Genomic DNA, 21,657 nt, shown 5'->3' with positions numbered 1-21,657 from the left:
TTGATTTTCTCAAACTACCTGCATGTTCTTCTTTATTCAGTAGGTGGTGAGAGAGTGGGAAGAGCTGCCTGAAGATCTGGTGGATGCAGGTTCAATTGCGACAAGTAACAGAAGTATAAATAGGTACATGAATGAGAAGGGTATGGAGGGTTATGGTCTGTGTATGGGTAGAAGGGACTAGCCAGGAACATGGGTTGGTATGGACTAGATGGGTCAAAGTGCCTGTTTCTGTGTTGTAGTGCTCCATGACTATGGAAACTGGTCAATTCAAAGGGCAATTGGAAGTCAACCACATTGGTAAGTCTGGATTAACACCAGAATCAGACCTTGCAAAACTGGCATTCTCTGGAGGATATCAGAGAATTAAACTTGAGTTTTTGTTGACAGTCATCATAACCAATAACCATCTTAATTAACACTACTGCCAAATCCTAGAATCGATACATATGTTATTTTATCAGGATATCTTCAAATTCTACCTTGATGGATTTGAAACTGGTAATCTTTTTACCTTTTTTTTTAAAAACACAATTTTTCAGAGAAATACTTCAAGGGCAGTGTGGATTAAATCTAATAAAAATGTGTATCTTCATGTGGTATAACTATGGGATATACATGTCTAAACATAGCAGAGTGTTAAAATATAATAAATCTAGTAAAGTAAGAAATGTAAAAAAAAACAGAATAGAAGTAAATATTCTTCCTAAATGTGTTTACTCGGATTATTGCTCATAGAAGTAGTAAAATGAATAAAGAGCTTTAACAAACCCTGAGCCTCTATAAGTTGCACTTGTGGTGCAAATAAATACTTAGAAAATAGTACAATGAAGAAACACACTCCTCTGTCCAAGATGGTGTGTAAAAGTACTGAAATTAGTTGTTAAATGCCCAGCTAAACTAATCCTTTCTGCCTACACGATGTCCATATCCCTCTATTCTCTGTGTATTCACGCATCTAAAAGCCTCTTAAATATCTCTATCACGTTTGCTTCCATTACTACTCTGGCAGAACATTCCAGACACCCACCACTGTATAAAATAAATCACTTCCAGCATTGGCAATGCTCCCCAACTCTTTCTGCGCTACATTACAACTGCATTGGTGCTGCTTCATCAATTTAATCAACTGTGGCTCCAACTTTCACCCTGCCTATTTCTGACAAGCTTCTCCTATTTCTAAATCTCTCTGTCTCCATCTCTGGGGACAAACTGTCTAATGATATATTTTATAAATCTACTAAATCTTACATCTATCTTGACCATACCTCTTCCCACCCTGTGATCTGTAAAAGCTGCCATTCTCTTTTCTCAATTCCTTCGTCTCTGCTACATCTGGTCCCAGGATGAGGCCTTCCTTTCCAGAACATCAGAGATGTTCTCCTCTTTCAAAGAATAGTCTTTCTATTCCTCCACCACTGGTGCTCCCCTCGCCTGCATTTCCTTGATTTCCCAGGCATCCCCTCTCTCCCATCGCCTTAACAGGGATAGAGAGCCTCTTGAACTCACCTACCACCCTATGAGCCTCCACATCCCACATGCATCATTTGGCAACTTCCGCCATCTTCAATGAGATCCTACCAGAAATATATCTTTACCTCACCTCCACTCTCCGATTTCTACAGGGCTCACTCCCTTTATCCAATCGTCCCTCCCCACTTACTTCCCTCCTGAATCTAGTCTTTGCAAGCTTAAGTGCTACACCTACCCAATCAACCCCTTCCTCACTTTATTTCAGAGCCTCAAACAGTCCTCCCAAGTGAGACAACACTTCACCTGCGTATCTGTTGGGGTCACCTATTATATCCGGTGCTCCTGATATGTCCTCCATTTCAATTCCAATCCCCATTCCTATTCTGATATGTAAGTCCATGGCCTCATCTACGGCCACGATGAGACCACTCAGGTTGGAGGAGCAATACCTCATATTCCATCTGGGTAGCCTCTAACATGATAGCGTTAACATCGATTTCTCTAATTTCTGGCAACTCTCCCCCCCCCCCACACTTCCCCCTTCTTCCATTCCCCAATCTGTCTCCCCCTTACCTATTCTCTTCTCATCTATCACCTCTCCTTGGTGCCCCTCCTCCTTTCCTTTCTCCCATGGACCACTCTCTCCTATCAGATTCCTTTTTCAGCCCTATAACTTTTCCACCTATTTCATCCCAGCTTATTTCAACCCCCCTTCCCCACCCATCTGGCTACACATCAATTTCTAGCTTGTATTCCTTCCCTTCCCCCCCCCCAACATACACCTTCTTATTCATCTTCATCTTCTTCCCCTTTCCTTTCCTGTCCTGACGAAAGGTCTAGGCTCAAACATTGATTGTTTTTTCATTTCCATAGATGCTATCTGACCAGCTGAGTTTCTCCAGCATTTTGTGTGTGATACTCTGGATTTTCAACATCTGCAGAATTTCGTGCTTATTACTTGCCCTGGACATTTCCTTTGCTCTTACCCTCTCTCAACTTAAATGAATGCCCTCTGACAACCTGTCAACCCAGGGAAAAAGATCTTATAAACTCATGATCTTATATTCTCATTATCTTATAAACTTCTATCTGGTTTCCTTTGCCTCTACTACTCCAGAGAAAGCAACAAGGAGTTTGTCCAACTTCTTCAAATCCAGGCATCATCCTGGTAAGCTTTATTTGCACCATCTCCGTCGTCCCCACATTTTTCCTATCATAGGGTCACCAGAACTCAATGCAATACTCTAGATGCAGCCTAACCAATTTTATAAAAATGCAACGTACATTCTTGACTCTTGGACTCAATGCCTCGAGTAATAAAGGTAGGCATGCCATATGCCTTCTTTACACCCAGCAACTTGTACAGGCACTTTGAGGGACATCTGATCGAGGACCTCAACATCCATCAGTACATCAATGCTATTAAGATCTCAGCCATTAACTGTGTACTGCCTCTCTACATTTGATCTCCTGATGTGCCACACATCACACTTGGCAAGATTAAACTCCATCTGCCATATCTACTGTATCCCACTTTATCCTTTGGCAATCTTCCATGTTCTCCACAACGCCTTCAAACTTATATTACCTGCAAACTTACTGGCCCACCCAACCAATGGTTTCATCCAAGTCAAGCAAAGGTCCACTATGGATACTTGCAAAACACTACAATCACAGACCTCCAGCTAAAATTAAGATCCATCAACCAGTACCTTCTGTCTTCTATGGGTAAGCTAATTCTGAATCCAAATGGCCAAGTCATTGTGGAGCCCACGCACCTCAATCTTCTGGAGGAACCTACCATGTGTGACCCTATCTTAGGGATTCTTAGGAAACAGTACTTGCGAGCATATGGAAAACCATGGCCTAATTACAGGACACCCAGAATGACTGTGCGGGGCAAGTCATGTCTTAATAACTTGACTTAGCTGTTCTAAGAGGTGACAAAGGTAATCAGTGAGGGCAGAGTGGCTGACTTTAGTAGATAAGTTTGAAGTTCAAAGTAAATTTATTATCAATCTATGTTTATATTATAATATACTACTTCAAGATTCATTAAAATGAATTAAGCACCTATCCCTAATCTGTCCGTATATCAGTTCCCTAATGATTCAGAGACCACCCGGGGAGGGGGTAGAGAGGTCAGTAGTGTAAATCCAGTAAACCCAGAGTGATTGCACTTTTCTGGTTTTTGAATTCCTGAATTCCACAGTGACTGCACCTTCATTATTTTCGAGTTGCCCAAATCAAACTGTTTTTTAAAGTTGTTCTTGACGGTTCTAAAATGGTACGAGCTTAAGTTTGCAAACTCCTAACGAAAAAATAAGATTTTCCCAAAAATATTAAGTCCAAACTCTGTCATACAATTTGTAACTGCCAGGACTAAAACAATTAAAATACTTATAAACTAGTAAAAGCATTGAAACAAACACAAATAAATTGAAAGTGAAACATTGCAGTTTCAGAAATCACACTCATTGTTTCCAGTAAAGATCAAGATGGACAAAAAAAATCTACCAGTGATGTTAATTTTAGCACAAATACATGTCCAAGTTCCTCTATAGACATTAATTTTACTTAACTCCATATTAACACAGGTAAATCACAATTGTGTATACATACAAGGATCATAATCTTAAAGAATTAGAATAAAAAAATTAAGTCACTTCTATCTAAGTACTAACACTAAGAATTCAGTATATAACAACTACCTTATTCCAATAAAAACTGCTGTGGAACATTTGTCATTCATGTATTCATGAAATCTACATCTTGTTCTTACCAAGTGTCCCCATTTAAAGAAAAAATTGAAAAATCGTCTATCATGAATACTAAAATTTAACAGTACTGAAACAGACAGTTGTTTGAATTGATATTTTGTAGAAATAAAAAGCTTACTTTAAAAGTATTGATCTGGTCCTTACCTGTCAAAAGAATCCGTGGCCATTTTGTACAGACAACAGAAAAGTTTACTACAGTGTTTCAGTGTGGGACCTGCTGAATCCAACAATGCATCATCTTCAAGTATTTTTTGAAATGGCTGGATATTTGACGGGTATGACGTTGTTGCACATATTTGTCGTGTATTTGAGAAACAACCGAGCAAACGCACAGCATCTGCTAGTTTTTCATACTGGATTTCAGTTTTAAAGAAATGGGAATTAGCAGGTTCGTAACGCATTGCTGCTGTCAGTGTAGAGATAACAGTATACACTAGTTCAAAGACTTGGTTTGAGTTCACCTTTTCCCACACTCCTTTAGGTTGGTTACTTAAAGATTGTTCCATTGCAACTAACAGCGATGTGACGTAAACAAATCCCCCAACTTTTCGGAACACCGTCCGTGTGCGATGACTTTCTCTCAGCACAGTAAGGAGAGCCTGTGGAGACAATTGGCATTTCAAGAAAACAAATATGCAGGTTATTGGAAATATAGAGTAGATCTCTAGTATAGCATAATCTGGTCAGGGCTCATAAAAGATTTACCAAGACCTCAATAAATTCAGAAATAACCATGTGAGAACCTGTCATCTCCAAATATTCAAACCTAGATATTCACTTACAGCAGCTTCAAGTATTAATCCTAACGAGTTATTGATCAAAACTTCCTGCATTTTATTTAGTTCTTACAGTTCATAAGATATTGAGTTGAGAGTAAGGTTTAGATATTTGGCAGAGTTTAAAAGAAATAGTAGGAATATATAAGTGAACCCAATATACAAATATAACACTTACCATGAGAATATCAGTCTTGAGCTGTAACTCTGTAAGTGGGGCTGTGTGCATCAGTCCTAATAAGGTACCCATATCATCATCACCACTAGGGGACAAAATCAACTGTTGTATGATCATCAGTGCAGACTCCCGGCACTGGGGATACTTCACTATATTATGAACACATCGTGCTCCTCCAAACTCCCGGAAAACACCTTAAAATAAATGTAGAATAAAAATTGATTTTGAATAATTTCATGATATTCTGTTGCTTTCAGAAGTCAATAACCAACTAGCAACTTTTTGGGAAATTGTCAGAAACTGAACTACTTGGAAGAAAATTACATAGTCATGGAGAGAATAAGTAAACTGCAAACAACACCCAAACCACAAGCAATTCCAGATCCTTGGAGCACTGAGGCAGCAACACCAATTGCTGTTCCACTTAGCCATGGTTTCACATACTATGAGATGTGCACTAAAGTATATACCAACTTGTTTTGTGGTGCTACATTATGAAATGAAATTATGAAAAAATAAATATTTTCATGAAGAGTCCTCCATAATTTAACATGTATTCACACAATCTGAGTAAAACAACCCTTTTTACCAATTGACTCTGAATATTAATATAGTTATATAAATTCCACTGAATAAAATTTCTAATTTGATGTTAACACTTAAATGTAGCATTTAATTTATGTTGAAAAAAATGCCATTACTAGTTATTAGCAATACAGTGAAAGTGAAAAGAAACTACCACTTCCCAAATAAAATTTGGAACCTTTACATTCATTTTGGTTCAAATGAATTTGATTTGTTTAAAACTACCAACTATTATCAATTATTCAAAAAACATTTTATAGAACCCATTTGAAAATTATCATAGTACATCTGTGATAATTTCTTCCGATCCCTATTTTGCCAACCAATTTCAAGATATAAGATTCATTTATTATCAAAGACTGCATAAATTATACAACCTTGAGATTTGCTTGCTCACAAAGTAAACCCAATTAAAGAAATAAAAGGAATAAAAATAAAAACGCCAACAGTCCATGTGCAAGAGGAAGAAAAAAAATTAAGTCATGCAAACAATTGAAGTAAAAAACATTCCGAACCAAAACTGAGTCCTCAGATCTGAACCCCGGAACAGCCTGAAGTAGGCCCAAAGCCTTGCTTGTCAGTTCATGTATTAGTGGGCATGGATCGCAGCAACCGGGGCAGTCTTCATAGCTTCAATGCCATGGAGATAACCATCATGGAGAAAGAATGAAATCGGCTCTTGTCCTGACCGATAAAGTCTTTTCAGTCTATCTGGGCAGGCGTTTAAATGGACACAGCAACAGAATAACCAAAGGCTCTGGCACCCTGGAGAGAGGAGTGAAGATTGCAGAGAGCGAGTGAAATCGCTCTCGCCTCTGATCTGGGCCAGCGTTTAAATGGTCTAAACAGCGTATTGTACCTTGCACTAAGACCCAGCTACTGCAAAGGACTTGGGGCCTAGACCAAACCGCCCAGTTTTGCTCCAGGCCCAAATTCCAATGCCCAGCCTGATGTCGCTCTCAAACTCTTCAGATCAGCTCAGAACCCAGATTGATCGAACCTCGCTCCCTGGCCAGTTTAACAAGCACTGGAACTCATCTGCTCTGGCCCTGACTACTTCTTTTGGCGTCCAGAGCAATCCAAACTCATACCCGGGCCAGCTCTAGTGGCATCAGATCTCCAACTGCAACAATTCTGCAACACGTCATCTCGGTTCATCCCCCAAACTCACCTTGCCATCGCTCATCCCTTCATTGTTTGTGTTGATAATTTAATACAATTTAAAAGAAAAGGTAATTTTAGTTTTAGTCAGATTTCTTATCTTTTTGAATACCAGAAGCTGTCACACATGTTCAGTAGCGCCATCTTAACCGGAAGTCCTTTCAAGATGCTCATACCGTGTGTGATTGAGTCAATTTCCAAGGAGTATTGTTTTATGTTAATACTGTATATATTAATGTGAGACAATGATGTAACACAAGGAATTCAAAACTATTAGTAGTAAATAATTATACCTTCTTTGAGACCAGACTGACCAATATAGAGCCATGACACACTGAACACAACTGAGTCCTTTGTTCCAAACAAATTTATCAGGATTTGAAGTATTTCCATGTCAATATAGTTTTTTTAATTGTCCACCAACTGTGACATATTTACAGGATAATGTGGAGGGGAGGTGCATTATGGTAGACAGTACTCAGTTAGAGTTGGTTCACTCAGGGAATGCACATGATCTTGTACAGCTGACATGGACAGTTCCAAAACACATATACCAATAAGTGTACTTTTTTGTAGGTTATGCTTAAAAAGTGGATTTCAAAAGTGTTTTTTGTTTGATATTATTCCTAAATTAAGCAAAACGTAAATATTCCAGGCTGAATGCTTTTAATGAAAGCCTTTATCGAAAGTGACGGGAATGACCTGGGCAACGTTATGGTGGAGAAATGCGTGGTTTATTCCATAAGATGAACAATCAAAATGTAGTAATGTGCTACTGATCTGATGAGAAGACCACTGATGTAAAGTCACTGCTGATTATATCCAACATTTTTTGTCAGTAATGTTATACATACCTAAACCATTAACCATCTCTGCATCATCTGATTGAGTAAATAAGAACAGGAAATCATTTACTACTTCAAACTATTCAGTGAGATCATGGCTCATACATGACCAAATTCAATTTACATTAAAACTCACATAATTCACTATCCAAATATTCAGAAGTCCCAACTGGTTGTTAGCTACCACACCAGGTGATACTTGCCATGGCCCTCCTTGGTGAGTGCAGGAAATAGGGCTGCTGTGAGTCGACAGGGGACAAAGGGAACAGGACTCAGATGAGCGGAGAGGGAGAAGTGAAAACAGAACTCCAACAGGTTAACAGGTAGAGTGGGAACCATGACGAATGTGACTAAGAGAATGGCAAACACCATTTGTGAACTAAATGATGAACCATTAAGATTTGCAAACAGTTGCACAGCAGATTATCACAAACACAAGAAAATTTGCAGATGCTGGAAATCCAAAGCAATACAAACAAAACTCTGGAGGAACTCAGCAGGCCAGGCAGCATCTATGGAAAAGAGTAAACATTCGATTCGAACCGAGATGCTTCATCAGGACTCTGTCAATCAAAGCTTGACTGTGAATTGTTCCTGGAGACATCTAGAGCACGATGTATATCAGTGATCTCCTTGTTCAAGGAAGGATGTTAAGCATTGAAAGCAGTTCAGAGAAGGTTTAATAGTTTTTCTGAAATTGTTACGTTAGCTAATGAGTTGATTAAATTAGTTTTTAACTTGTAAAAGAATTTAGAACTATATGTCATCAATTAAAATTATAGATGTTCCAGGTAAAGGAACATAAACATCTTCCAGTGACATTCAAAGCACTATTATGCAAATTCATCTGCCACCAATATTCTAGATTAACAATGACTAAAAATTCAACCAATCATGCAAATGCTCTGGTTACCAGAGGAGGAAGCAACTAGCTTCTGCACTAAAATGTTCATTTATCACTTGCGAAATATCTATTACAGCAAAGTATAAAATATGACAAAATGCTCTGAACTTGCATGGATGGACAAAACTGCAGCACAATCCAGGATAAAGCCTGAATGTCACCTCACAAGTCTCAAGCTCGATCAGTGTATTGTGACAATTGTGCTTGACTGCAACTCAACAACACTTCTTTGGCAGCAATTCCCAAACCTAACAATTCCTACTAGAAGGATAATTAAAATTTCCTCTCCAAACCAGTTTATCATTTTACCACTGCCCATGAATTAAAATGTTACATTCCATTTTCCACAATCAGTATGGGAATATCTTCATTAGAAGACTGCACTATTCCAGAACATTAACAATACCTTTTCAGGACATTGTGAGTTGACTAATACTGCTGGCCTCATTGGTAATATCCATGTACCAAAAATGAATACGGAACTATGTGCCATTCTCTTGGGTAAAGAGGCGGAATCCCCATGCCAAAATTACTGTTATAATGTAAACTTAAGTATTTTCTTCAAAAGCATTGTAATTGAATTTATTAAAAGATGCTCAAATTACCTGCATTTGTGTTTGATCCTTGCAAGAGTACTGTCAGGGCCTCCATCACCAACAGGGCAAGCTGATTCCGGTCTTCCAATGAAAAGTTTGCTTTAGATTCTGTTTTAGGAAAGACATTTCCAAGGGAAAAATAGTAAGTTCACTTCATCATTACAGGCCCTGATAAGTGCAACTGTATTGCCAAATCACGATTACCAAAATACACCTGTGTTGACAACCAATGGAAATACCAAACTAAAACTGATTAATAGCTAAATTGGAATTAGAATATTAAATATACTTCAAGAAAAACATTAAATCAAATGAAATCCAATCTAAGACTGGAGCATATCAAGCAGAATGGATTAACAGAATAGTAGGAGGAATTTTACAAGAATAAGCAGCAAAAGACAAACAAGTTAATTAGGAGGGAAAATTGATGTTGAGAGCAAATTAGTAATTAATATCAAAACAAACAGCAAGGGCTTTCAGGGATATACGTAAGAGGGTAGGGAGGCTAAGTGTGAGACCCTTACAGACCATGTCTAGGAAATTAACAACGGTTAAGAAAGAAATGGCAGATTTTGAATCACATTTTGCATCAATCTTCAAAGTGTAGGACACTGGACAAATCCCAAAGATTTCTGATTGACTAAGAACTTGAAAGAATCAGTATTGTTATAGACTGACAGGCCACCAATCTTGATGACCTACATTCAACGGTTCTAAAGGAAACAACTGCAGGAATAGCGGAGTCATTGGATGAAGTTTTACGAAACTCACTGAATTCTGGGAAGGTATCACTGAACTAGAAAACCAAATATGTGACTAAATTATTCCAAAGAGGGGATGCAAAATGTTGGCAAGTATAGGCAAATTTGCTCAACATCTATTGTAGGCAAGATAATGGCATCTATATTCAAGAAAGAAATATTTATTAATTGAGAGAATCGTATTGTAATCAAACCAAATCAGTATACTCTTATGAAAAGGAAATTGTCTGAGAAACCTACTAGATTCTTTGAAGATGTAACGAGCAGAGTTGACAAAAGATAACCATAGATGGAATCAAGCTGGATTTTCAGAAAGGTATTGGAGGTGTCACATAAAAGGCTGATATACAGTATTAGGGGAAGTGCGTTGTCGTAGACTGAAGACTAGTTATCGCATTGAAGACAGAGTAGGAAAATAAAAGTATTTTCCAGGTGAGAAGAACTAAATCATGCAGAATGTACTGCATCTTTGAAATTCCCTACCCTAGAGGGTTGTGAAGACTAGATCACAACAGATAATTTTTTGAAAGACTGGGAAAGTGAGGATTTATGGGGAGGTGATGCATGAGACACATCAGCCATGAATGACAGGGCAGGCTTGAGGTATTGAGTGGCCTACTCCCGTGCCTATTTTCTGGCATTCTTATGAGTGGACTTAGTGATCTAAAACTATATATGAATGAGCACAAAAGCAAATTACAATACGCAATTTGCAATGTGCCCAACAATATTTTAATGGATGCCAACCTTAGTGCATTTGGAAAGCATTCTAAAATGATAATCACAAAATTGTAATCAATTTTTACACTTCAGTTCTGATAGTGAAACAATAAATAATGCTATATTTGACGTAATAACATCAAGTTTTATATGGCATTCCGATCTGAAAACTCAGGCAGAAAACTAACAGCCAGTGTATTAAGATAGCCCCACACTCATGCTTCCCACCCCATCTCTGTCATTCCACACAAGGAAACAAAATCCAGATAATATTATAATTCAAATACAATAGTTATCTTGGGAATATCTTGTTTAAAGGATCTATACAAATAAGTAAATACCTGGATCATTAGAATTCTGAATGGGCTCTTTTAAATGAGCAGCATATTTGTGCAGAAGATTCACCATCACCTCAAGTAATCCAACCTCTCGATACACATCCCTAAAAATAGGATCATGGCGTGCAAATTTCAAAAGCGTCTTCATTGCGATGATGCTACATTGGTAAGAGGTGCTGGACTTTAGCAAGATGCTGACACTTATTAGTTCTTTACACGGAATATAGTTTAAGCTGAAGATAATAAACTCCAACATTTCAAAGTACTTGGGCTGCACCTCTGGGGCTTTGGAAATCTTCTCAGCAAACTGAGAGAGAGTGTGCTGAGATTCTAAGATGAAGTAATTGGCATTATCTGCCATATAGATGTTTGAAATGGCATCTAAAATGATTCTGGCAAGATGGCTTGTTTTCACTTTTAAAAAGGCGATCTGAAGAACAGAAAAGGCTTGGATGTTTTTTACTGTGCGACCTAGTTTAAGAAAAGGATGACAGTATTCAATGCACAATCTTAATAACTAGTCCACAACTTTAGAAAATGCAATCCAGATATGCCCCAATAATGTAAAATGGAGCTATGTGAAATCAAAAACAAACAGTAGCAAATATTTTCACATCATTAATAGCCAGAAACGATACAGCATTTAATTTGCTGATAACTTTTGAGACAAGAGTGTTACAACTTTCTTAATGAACACTGGACCCTGAATCCTATCAATACCACAAATTGTTTTCCACAGACAGTACAATAAAATTTTCAATGTTAATGTTTCATGGTTTAGTACAGCATTTTCCACAACAATTAGGAAACAATATAAAACAAAAAGAAAATGGTGTCAAGGCTTTTTGATTTAACAAAAATTCACTCTCTCCTTCTTAGCTTTCTCCAAGAATGCTTGCCTAATTATATTAGAGCACATTAACTTTCCTTCTTGTTTTTAAACTATAGAGGAATACAATTGGTATCAATATGACTTGATCATCTGCAAATGTAGCAGTGCTGAGGATGAAAGGCGTGAGAGTTCCAATTTCCTGTAAGTGAACATCACCAAAAGTCTGTCATGGTCCGAACACAAAGATGACAAAGTCAAGAAGTCAAAGTTCACCAATGCGTCTTCTTCCTCAGGAAGCTAATGAAACTTGGCATGTCCCCATTGACCATTACCAATTTTTATTGATGCACCATAGAAAGCACCCAATTTGGATGCACAACGTTCTGCGCATGACCACAAGAAACCGCCAGGAGTTGTGGACACAGTTTAGCACATCATGGAAACCAGCCTCCCCTCTTACAGGCTCTATTTTTTTCACTGCCTTAGTAAAGCAGCCAGCATAGTCAGACCCAACCTACTCAGACATTTCTTCCCTCTTTCATTGGATAGATACAGAAGCCTGAAAACACATACTGCCAGCCTCAAGGTCAACACCCACATTGTTAATATAAGTTATTAAACAGTTCCGTATTATGATGAGATGAAGCCTTAGCCTCTTACCCTAGTACTTACCTGCACAGGACCTTCTCTGTCACTGTCACACTTTATTGGGCATTGCTTTTGTTTTACCTTGTTCTATCACAAAGCACTGTTTAATGATTTGGTCTGTATGAAGTGTGCAAGACAAGCTTTTCACTGTATTTCAGTACGTGAAAATAATAAAAGAATTAAAATTCCAAATTTGTTTAGTATTGTAACCAACACCACAGAAGCAAAGTTACATTTAAATATATTTCAAGACACCTGATCAACATTAAAACTTCATTATCAAAACTTATCTAGTGATAATGATTGCAACAGAAATGATCATGTGCATCAAAATGGAGTGTTGACATGAATTAGGTCACCATGTTACATTTTCAAGAAATTAAAACTTCCTTGCAGGAAATTTATGATAATTCTACACTTTAAATAAATATTGACAAAGAATTCATTGTATTACCTTTGCCAGAAGGTTGTGGTACTGCAAATCCTGGCAGAAGGAAAGGTGCTCCACTACTTATGCCTGTGGGTCTTAATTCATTGATTCCGTAGGTTGTCAACGAAGTCACCAAGTGTACCAAGTCTTTTAATGCTTCTTTAGCATCAGGCTCTTTTGTTTGCTCCAATCTAAAATTTGCATGTATAGAAATAAGTTGAAAACATCAATTATTTGCAAAACATAATTAAAACTAACTGCAGAGTCTTCTTTCTACAAATCACCTCCAATTTGAAAAATTATAATGAGGAACAGCCCCAATTTAGTCTTCAGCATATAGTAAGGGAGGATTTTGACAGCATATGGACATACAGAGGGAGGTGGAAGTTGCTTAGTTATTTCAGTAGAGCAGCTGATTGTTGAGGCTCCTGTTGATCCCTGATTTGAGCAAAGTGCTCCCCAGAAGTTTGGACCAGGGAACTTATTGCAAATGAAAACAGGTCCTGCAAGGAGATGACCAATGGCTGTGAAGAACAGGTAGTATAATGGAAATTTCAGGACAATGTTAATAACAAAAACTCTGTGTTTACTGCCAAATTGAACACTGACAGTCATAAAGTTACACTCAACACTACAGCTTCACACAGTAGGCTACAACAGATGAATAATAAGAGAAGAGTAACTGTTTACTCAGTGATTAGCATTAAAAGATTTAAGTACTAAATTGGGTTCAACACAAATGCCCTGGCAAAATCGTGACATCCAAAAAAATATTGGTGATGTGACAATAGCGAAAAAACAAGGCGTAGGACTGATTCCTGCCAAATTATTTCACCTTCATTCACTGCTAGGTTTTACTTAGTGTACACTTAAAAGTGCCAATACAGTGCAGTGAAAAACAATTTTATATTGTGCAAACAGTGCTTTTAATAAAAACAGACTGGGCTGCTTTTTCATTTCTGAACTAAAATCAATCTGAAATAAATTTAATCTCTTCAATGTGTGTAGGTTTAATTTAGTCACTGCAATATTTTACAATTCTGTACGATAAAAATCTTTGGGGAGGGAATTCAATGCACAAACACGACCATGATTCACAATTTGCGCAAATAACTGACAGCAGGTTTCTAACCCAGTGTTATACATTCCATAATTTTAAAAAATGAAACTAAATGAACCATCATCTCCTCAAGGTACACATACACTCAGAAAATCTTCACAACCAAGATCTGATACAATTTTATTTATTCCTCTTAAAACTATGCCAACCCAACTGAAAGCACAGGAAGACAAATGTGTTTTACACCCTAATTGAAATTAGATGCTATTAGATAGTAAAGCAGGAGCATTACTGTAGTATTCACAATATACCATCAGATCTACATTAAACTGCACATATTGACCATGAAACAGAGGATAACAAAAAACAAAATAAATTTTCTTTTGTAGAAAATATATGGAAAATACTCAGCAATGCGGGCAGCATCAGTGAAGAAAGTTGATAATATTTCAAGTCAATGATCTTCAATCTAATTGATGAAGCAAATTATTACATACTGTATTTAAGAAAATGTACCCCATTAGTGATGTTCCACAAACTGCTGAGTATTTCCAGCACATTGTAAAACAAAAACTTCCAATAATCCGCTATCCTACCATTCAGAAATCCCAATGGCTTGGCATCAGACTCACAAGGTGATGCGGCTGTACTCCCTTTTTGCCCACTGAAGTGCTGATCCTAGTCCTTTTCTGGGGCCCAGTTCCCATGCAACGTTCCCATTCACCACGGTCCTGCTGCTTCCACTTCATTTCCTTTCATTAGGTCACCTGTTCCCACCCTTTCAATCCACCCACTGGAGTTCTAGTTTCCACACTCCCTTTCCACTCATTGGGGCCCTGGGTCAGATTATTCAATTTAGTACACAGAATTTTGCTTTAATAACCATAAATCTGCTGTACACTTACTTGAGCAGAAGATCACAGAGAAACTGGTAACCTTGGCAAGACCGAAAATCATCCAATAGAACTTGTGATATATCACTGGAGTCTTTAAGAAAGCAGGACAGCCCAGCAAACATTTCAACAACTTCCAAGGGTAAAAGGTCTTCTGATTGCTGCATATTCTGGATACATGTGGCTACACATTCTTTCTCTATATACAAAAATAACAGAGTATTAACATTTTGGAAAGTTGTTGGGATAAATTCAACTGATATTTTATTCTTCCAAACAAATGAGGGAAAAAAGAACAATTTTCCTTGATCACTTCATGCAGGTTCTTCAAAAATAATTTGTCCAATGCAAAATAAGGTACACTGTTTTTACCACAGAATATTTTGAACCTGCTTTACTACTTATTGGAGATAATCTTTAAAAATATTGGCCCCAGCTGACAAGTATAATTTTAAGTTAGGTAAAAGATATAAATATCAGAACTTAATCAGGAAAGCAAAAAATATAATCAAGGTTCTCTTCCACCCTGGTCATTCTCCCATCACCCCTCTCCCACTGATATGAGGATAAAAACTCCAACCACCAGGTTCAAACACAACTCTTCAAAAGGCCTCATATACTGAAAGATTAAATCTTGAACTTCCAATTTACCTCACTATTGCCTGTATATCTGTAACTGCAACACTTAAGTTCTGCATTCTGTTTTCCTTTTACAACTTATGGCAGGCATCTGGCTAACATACAAAACAAAACCTTTTCACCATATCCCAGTACATGTGACAACAAACAAATTTAATGGAATTAGAACTGAAATTGAATTATAGTTCACATTCTTCTTTGGATATAAAAATACAAATGAAATGATATTGCAGGTACCTACCATGAATATATTTGATCACATTGAGACTAAGACCATGGCGAGATATGGTCATTAGCACCTCGCCTGCACTCTTTCTCCAAAGGATATTGTGGGGAGGACACCAGGAGGTAATAGCACTGAACAGTAGCTGTAGGTCATCTTTTTGGGCAAGTTCTTCTGCTGGTGACACGCAGTTGCAGAGTTTCACCAAGATCTATCAAACAAAGAATCACATCTGTGTTGCCAAATTCTATGACTGCATTTATTTTATGTGCTTGCGAACTTGGCAACCTTCATAGTTGAGTCACATGACAAAAATGAATCTAGTAATGCATCCTATCGATGTAACCATGGTATCACTTAAAAACACTAACATATTCCTTTAAAAATACCAGATTCAAAAAGAAATTCCAAATATGATTAGAACATGTTGTACTTCATGGTTTTGTATGCTTGACGCATGTTGTCAACCAGTTGCGTGTAGTCGCCAAGAAAACTTTCAACATTGTTGAATGTCTTCAATGCGTTTTTCTCTGGTCCCACAAGTTCTTCGTATTGCCTGTCATTGAAGACCTTTTGATTCGAAGACAAACCAAAAATGCCTTTCTTAATCTTGGCATCAGTTATTCTGGGAAACATCTGACTCAAATATCAAAATAGTTCACAGAAACCTTTGTGCCTGGTGACAGCAGATTCCATCCTTGCAGTCCTAAAATCTGCATTTCCCTTTGACAAACCCAAGTTCTCTGACCAGGTCATTTAACTCAGATTGAGTTACCAGATGAGGCTCAATTGATACAAAGGGTTCAAAATCCATATCAGTATCAGATATGGATATCATATGGCCACAAGATACAGGAGCAGAATTAGACCATTTGGCACATTGACTAATCAAGAATCTATAAACTTCTGCCTTAAATATATTACAATTATGTCCTCCACAGCTGTCTGTGGCAATGAGAATTACAGATTCACCACCCTCTGGCTAAAGAAATTCCTTCTCATCCCCTTTCTAAAAGGATGCCCCTCTACGCTGAGGCAGTGTCCTCTGATCTTAGACTCTTTCTCAACCTCCCTTCCCTCCCACCCCCAGATAGCAAACATCTCTTGACATCAAGGCCTCTCAACATTTGAGAGGTTTCAATGAGGTCACCCCTGATATTTCTGAATTCTGGTAATTACAGGCCTAGAGGTATCAAACAAGTTTCATATGACAAGCCTTTCAATCACGGAATCATTTTCGTTAATCTTCGTTAAATTCTCTCCTGGACAGGTATATGGAGCTCAGAAAAATAGAAGGCTATGGGTAACCCTAGGTAATTTCTCAGGTAAGGACATGTTTGGCACAGCTTTGTGGGCCAAAGGCCCTGTATTGTGCTGTAGGTTTTCTATGTTTCTAAAACCTGTCTTGTCATGCAGCATCTGCCCTGCTTAATCATGCCCAGGAATGCCTGGATAAGATAGAAACCTTTTCAGCTTACATAGTGGGCAACATTTTAATTGACTTAAATTATGATTTGAAACAACAAATACAAACAATTTCTAAAAAATGGTGTGTAATAGGGAAATGCCATGGCGATTTTCATGATCAGCAACCCAAAATGCACAAGATGCACCCAGAACTATTCAGGAAACAAAATCTTTGCTGTCCACTGTTATTATTCAATTCAGTTCACTGAATGATGAATAAAAACAGTGATCATTTGCACTAAGAGAGCTGCTACTTTAAGCTAATTCATTTACAGCATGTAAACACAACAGGCAAGGCCACCAGTTATTGCCCACTCCTTTTGAGCTGGTCAACAATGAGCCATTTGTTGAACTGCTTCAGTTCTTCTGGAAACAGTACTCAAAACCATGTTACTATGCAGAAAGTTATATTTACACTAAGCCCAACCAAAACAATACACAGGAGATTCCAGTTAAATGGGATACATCGGGACCAGTATTTTGGTGTGATTAAGCGTTGCCCCAATTAGCTGAAGAATCATGAATATAGTTAACAAAGTATAAAAAAAAAGACAAACTGAGTTATAAATTATGTATTTAAATGAAATACTGAACTAATTAGAACACCACTAATTCTACTGTAGGACCATAAAACTGTATATTAGCTCCTAATACTTAACGACAGAGGAATTTATCTGCATTGTGTTTTTTTCATTGTAAATGAAGGAAGTCAGTGCAGACACCTAGTGTCTGCAGATAATGGACAGCCTTCATGCAATGCTGTCGACAATTGCATCCTCCAAATCTTCATTTTCATTGCAACATTCAATATATTACATCAAAGTAGAAACTACAAAGAATATGATACCTTCAAATTCTTAACAGTTTCTAACTTGAAGTAGTGAAATAGTTTCATTTTCACTCCCGGCCATTTCTGACATCACCAAGCCTGAATGCTCAAAACTGCAGTGAACAAAACAGTTCTGAACTGTCTCACTCGCCAACTATCAATGACAAAAATTGCTGCTTCTTACCACAAACACATACAGCTGAGACTATTTAAAAACTGTTCACTCAATGCACGGTGTTGCGTCTAACGGCCATGTAAGTGCACGCGAAAAATGTTGGTTAGAAACTATACACCAACAGTCTCCTGCCCAATTAAGCAGCATAGTGTCCCAAATAAAGGAAGAGAATTCTGGCTATTTTCTCAATTAGGTTTTTGTTCTTTAACAGTTGTCCCAAATAAGTGGCTGGCCAGATTAATTCAATGGCCCAATTAACCAGAATCCACTATATTTCCAAGTCAGGCAGAATATGTTTTACATAGGCAGCAGTGCTCATATGTTTCTGCAATCCTTATCTTTCTTAGTAGCACTGTCATTGGTTTGGGAAGGAGAGTATATATATTTTTTTAAAAAAGAGTGCACATCCTCTGGTTGAAGTGGAGTAGTGATGGAATGAACTGCATATGACATGAAAGAAACTCAGGAAAATGGCAAGTAGGTTCAAACATAAAATAACATTTCACCTGCACAAATACTTTTTGCAACAGTGCCCGTCGTTCACTCAATGGTAGTTCTGTCTGTGCTCCTCCTGGTACATCAGGTACATGAGGAAGATCAAAGAACAGGTAGAGGCATTTAACCAGTGTGGAAGGGAGGGACATTGTTGTCATGTAGTCCACAGTTTTCTGTTTTGTAGGAAAGAAAGAAAAACAAGCTATTTTTAAGAGCATTCTGATCCCCTAACTGTATCTTCTGTTATAGCAGATTCAAACACACTTTCAAAAACAACTTCCCTATCAAATAAATATCCTCTAAAAGGTAAAATTTCCTTTGTCTGGGAAACCCTACATGGATCAACTGTCTATTGCTAATTACTCACGACAAGCAATCTCATTGACCACATTAACATTTCTCAAAAGCAAGCTTTAGCTATAAAAACCTAAACATTATATTGGTTAAGAATTGCACTAGAATGACAGTTCTAGTACTAGTTGCTGAAAGTAGAGGCAAAGAAAAAATATCCTCTATCGTTATGTACTAAACAAATGATGCAACTAAAAACTCTATTAATCTGGTATGCTTAGCACTTTGTTGGTGCTGGATTTGCAGATGAGGCTTTTGGATATCATTCCTATTAACAGAATACATCTTTAATTTTCGAAAAATGTTACACGGTAGAATAATGAATTTTCCAGTGAACCCAGAAAGATCAAAGGGTGTATGAGAAATGGAGCATGCTAACTGGAGCTCCAGTGTGTAAAAGGCTCCTTATGTATAAAATGATTCCTGCCACACACACTTCTTCACACAGTACCTGCCCACAAAAGTATGTAAGTGTGTTAAAGGCTTCTTATGTGCAAAATGATTCCTGCCACACCCACTTCTTCACAAAGTACCTGCCCAGGAAGGTAAAGATGAATCAGCTCTTTCGCTTCCCCAAAATCCAGTGCCCAAAACCCTAACCCTAATGCAAACAAAATTGATGTAAATCTTCAATAAAAAAAACAAGATTACTAGAACTTCTCAAGTCAAGTACTATTGTTATGGAGAGAAACTGTATTAATACTACAAGTCAATGAAACAACACAAGGATTTTGATTCCCCAAAGGTTAATTTGCAGATGTTAAGGAAGGCAAATGTAATGTTAGCACTCATTTCAAGAGGACTAGCATACAAAAAACAAAGTTACAACGCTGAGGATTGACAAGTCATTGGTCAGACTGTACTTGGAGTATTGAGAACAGTTTTAGGCCTCTTATCCGAGAAAGTATGTGTTGGCATTGGAGGGTCCAGAAGAGGCTAATGAAAATTATCCCAGGAATGAAAGGGTTAATGTACAGTGCCTATAAAAAGTATTCACTCTCCCTTGGAAGTTTTCATGTTTTATTGATTTACTACATTGAATCACAGTGGATTTAATTTGGCTTTTTTGACACTGATCAACAGAAAAAGGTTCTTTTGTGTCAAAGTGAAACCAGATCTCTACAAAATGATTTAAATTAATTACCAATATAAAGCACAAAATAATTGATTGCATGAATATTTACCCCCTTCAAGTCAGTATTTACTAGATGCACCTTTTGCAGCAATTACAGTCTTGAGTCTGTGTGGATAGGTGTAATCAGCTTTGCACATCTGAACACTGCAATTTTCCCCCATTCTTCTTTACAAAACTGCTTAAGCTCAGTCAGATTGCATGGATATCATGAGTGAACAGCCCTTTTCAAGTCCATCCACAATTTCTCAATTGAATTGAGATCTGGACTCTGACTTGGCCACTCCAGAACATCAGCTTTGTTGTTTTTAAGCTATTCTTGTATAGCTTTGGCTTTATGTTTAGGCTCATTGTCTTGCTGGAAAACAAATCTCTCAGTTCTCTTGCAGACTGCATCAGGATTTCCCTATATTTTGCTGCATTCATTTTACTCCCCACCTTCACAAGTACTTCCAGGCCCTGCTGCAGTGAAGCAACCCCATAGCATGCTGCAGCCACCACTATGCTTCACAGTAGGGATGGTGTATTTTTGATGATGGGCAATGTTTGACTTATGCCAAACATAGCGTTTAGCCTGATGGTCAAAAAGCTCAATTTTGATTTCATCAGACTACAGAACCTTCTTCCAGCTGACTTTAAGAGTCCCCCACATGCCTTCTGGCAAACTGTAGCAAAAATTTCATCTGAGTTTTATTTTTATCATGCCTTTCTCTTTGCCACTCTCCCATAAAGCTGTGACCAGTGAAGCACCCAGGCAACAGTTGTTGTATGTGCAGTCTCTCCCATCTCAGCCACTGAAGCTTGTAACTCCTCCAGAGCGGTCAAAGGTCTCTTGGTAGCCTCCCTCACTAGTCCCCCTCTTACACTGTCACTCAGTTTTTGAGGACGGGCTGTTCTAGGTAGATTTGCAGCTGTGCCATATGCTTTTCATTTCTTGATGATTGACTTAACTGTACTCCAAGGGATATTCAGTGACTTGGAAATTTTCTTGTACCCATCTGACTTGTACTTTTCAATAACCTTTTCACAGAGTTGCTCCGAGTGCTCTTTTGTCTTCATGGTGCAATTTTGGCCAGGATATTGACTCACCAGCAGTTGGACCTTCCAGATACAGATGCATTTTTACTACAATCAATTGAAACACCTTGACGGCACACAGGTTTATGTACAGCTAGAACACCAGAACTAATTATGTGACTTCTAAAACCATTTGGCTACACCAGTGATCATTTGGTGTGTCATATTAAAAGTGGAGTGAATACTTATGCAATCAATTATTTTGTCTTTTGTATTTGTAATTAATTTAGATCACATTATAGAGATCTGTTTTCACTTTGACACCTAAGAGTCTTTTGATGGTTTTTCTGTA

The 21,657-nt window shown here is 37.7% G+C and overlaps 1 protein-coding gene across 4 annotated transcripts in view; it reads right to left on the bottom strand.

The window, feature by feature from the left end:
- wdfy3 (WD repeat and FYVE domain containing 3) overlaps positions 1-21,657 on the bottom strand; it is a 369,321-nt gene that overhangs the window by 181,055 nt on the left and 166,609 nt on the right. For all 4 annotated transcript variants that reach the window (XM_063043525.1, XM_063043526.1, XM_063043527.1 and 1 more), the window contains exons 5-12: positions 18,817-18,978; positions 15,858-16,050; positions 14,990-15,176; positions 13,049-13,215; positions 11,118-11,585; positions 9,305-9,403; positions 5,205-5,398; positions 4,395-4,849 (exon numbers count right to left, since the gene is read on the bottom strand). In XM_063043525.1, coding sequence (XP_062899595.1) covers positions 4,395-4,849; positions 5,205-5,398; positions 9,305-9,403; positions 11,118-11,585; positions 13,049-13,215; positions 14,990-15,176; positions 15,858-16,050; positions 18,817-18,978 — 1,925 coding nt within the window. The remainder of the gene's footprint in view (positions 1-4,394; positions 4,850-5,204; positions 5,399-9,304; positions 9,404-11,117; positions 11,586-13,048; positions 13,216-14,989; positions 15,177-15,857; positions 16,051-18,816; positions 18,979-21,657) is intronic.

Source organism: Mobula hypostoma, chromosome 3 (genome assembly GCF_963921235.1).
Source record: "Mobula hypostoma chromosome 3, sMobHyp1.1, whole genome shotgun sequence".
In the NCBI taxonomy this organism is placed as follows: domain Eukaryota; kingdom Metazoa; phylum Chordata; class Chondrichthyes; order Myliobatiformes; family Myliobatidae; genus Mobula; species Mobula hypostoma.
The sequence above is the reverse complement of the archived record's forward strand: the minus strand, read 5'-3'. Positions and strand labels throughout refer to the sequence as shown.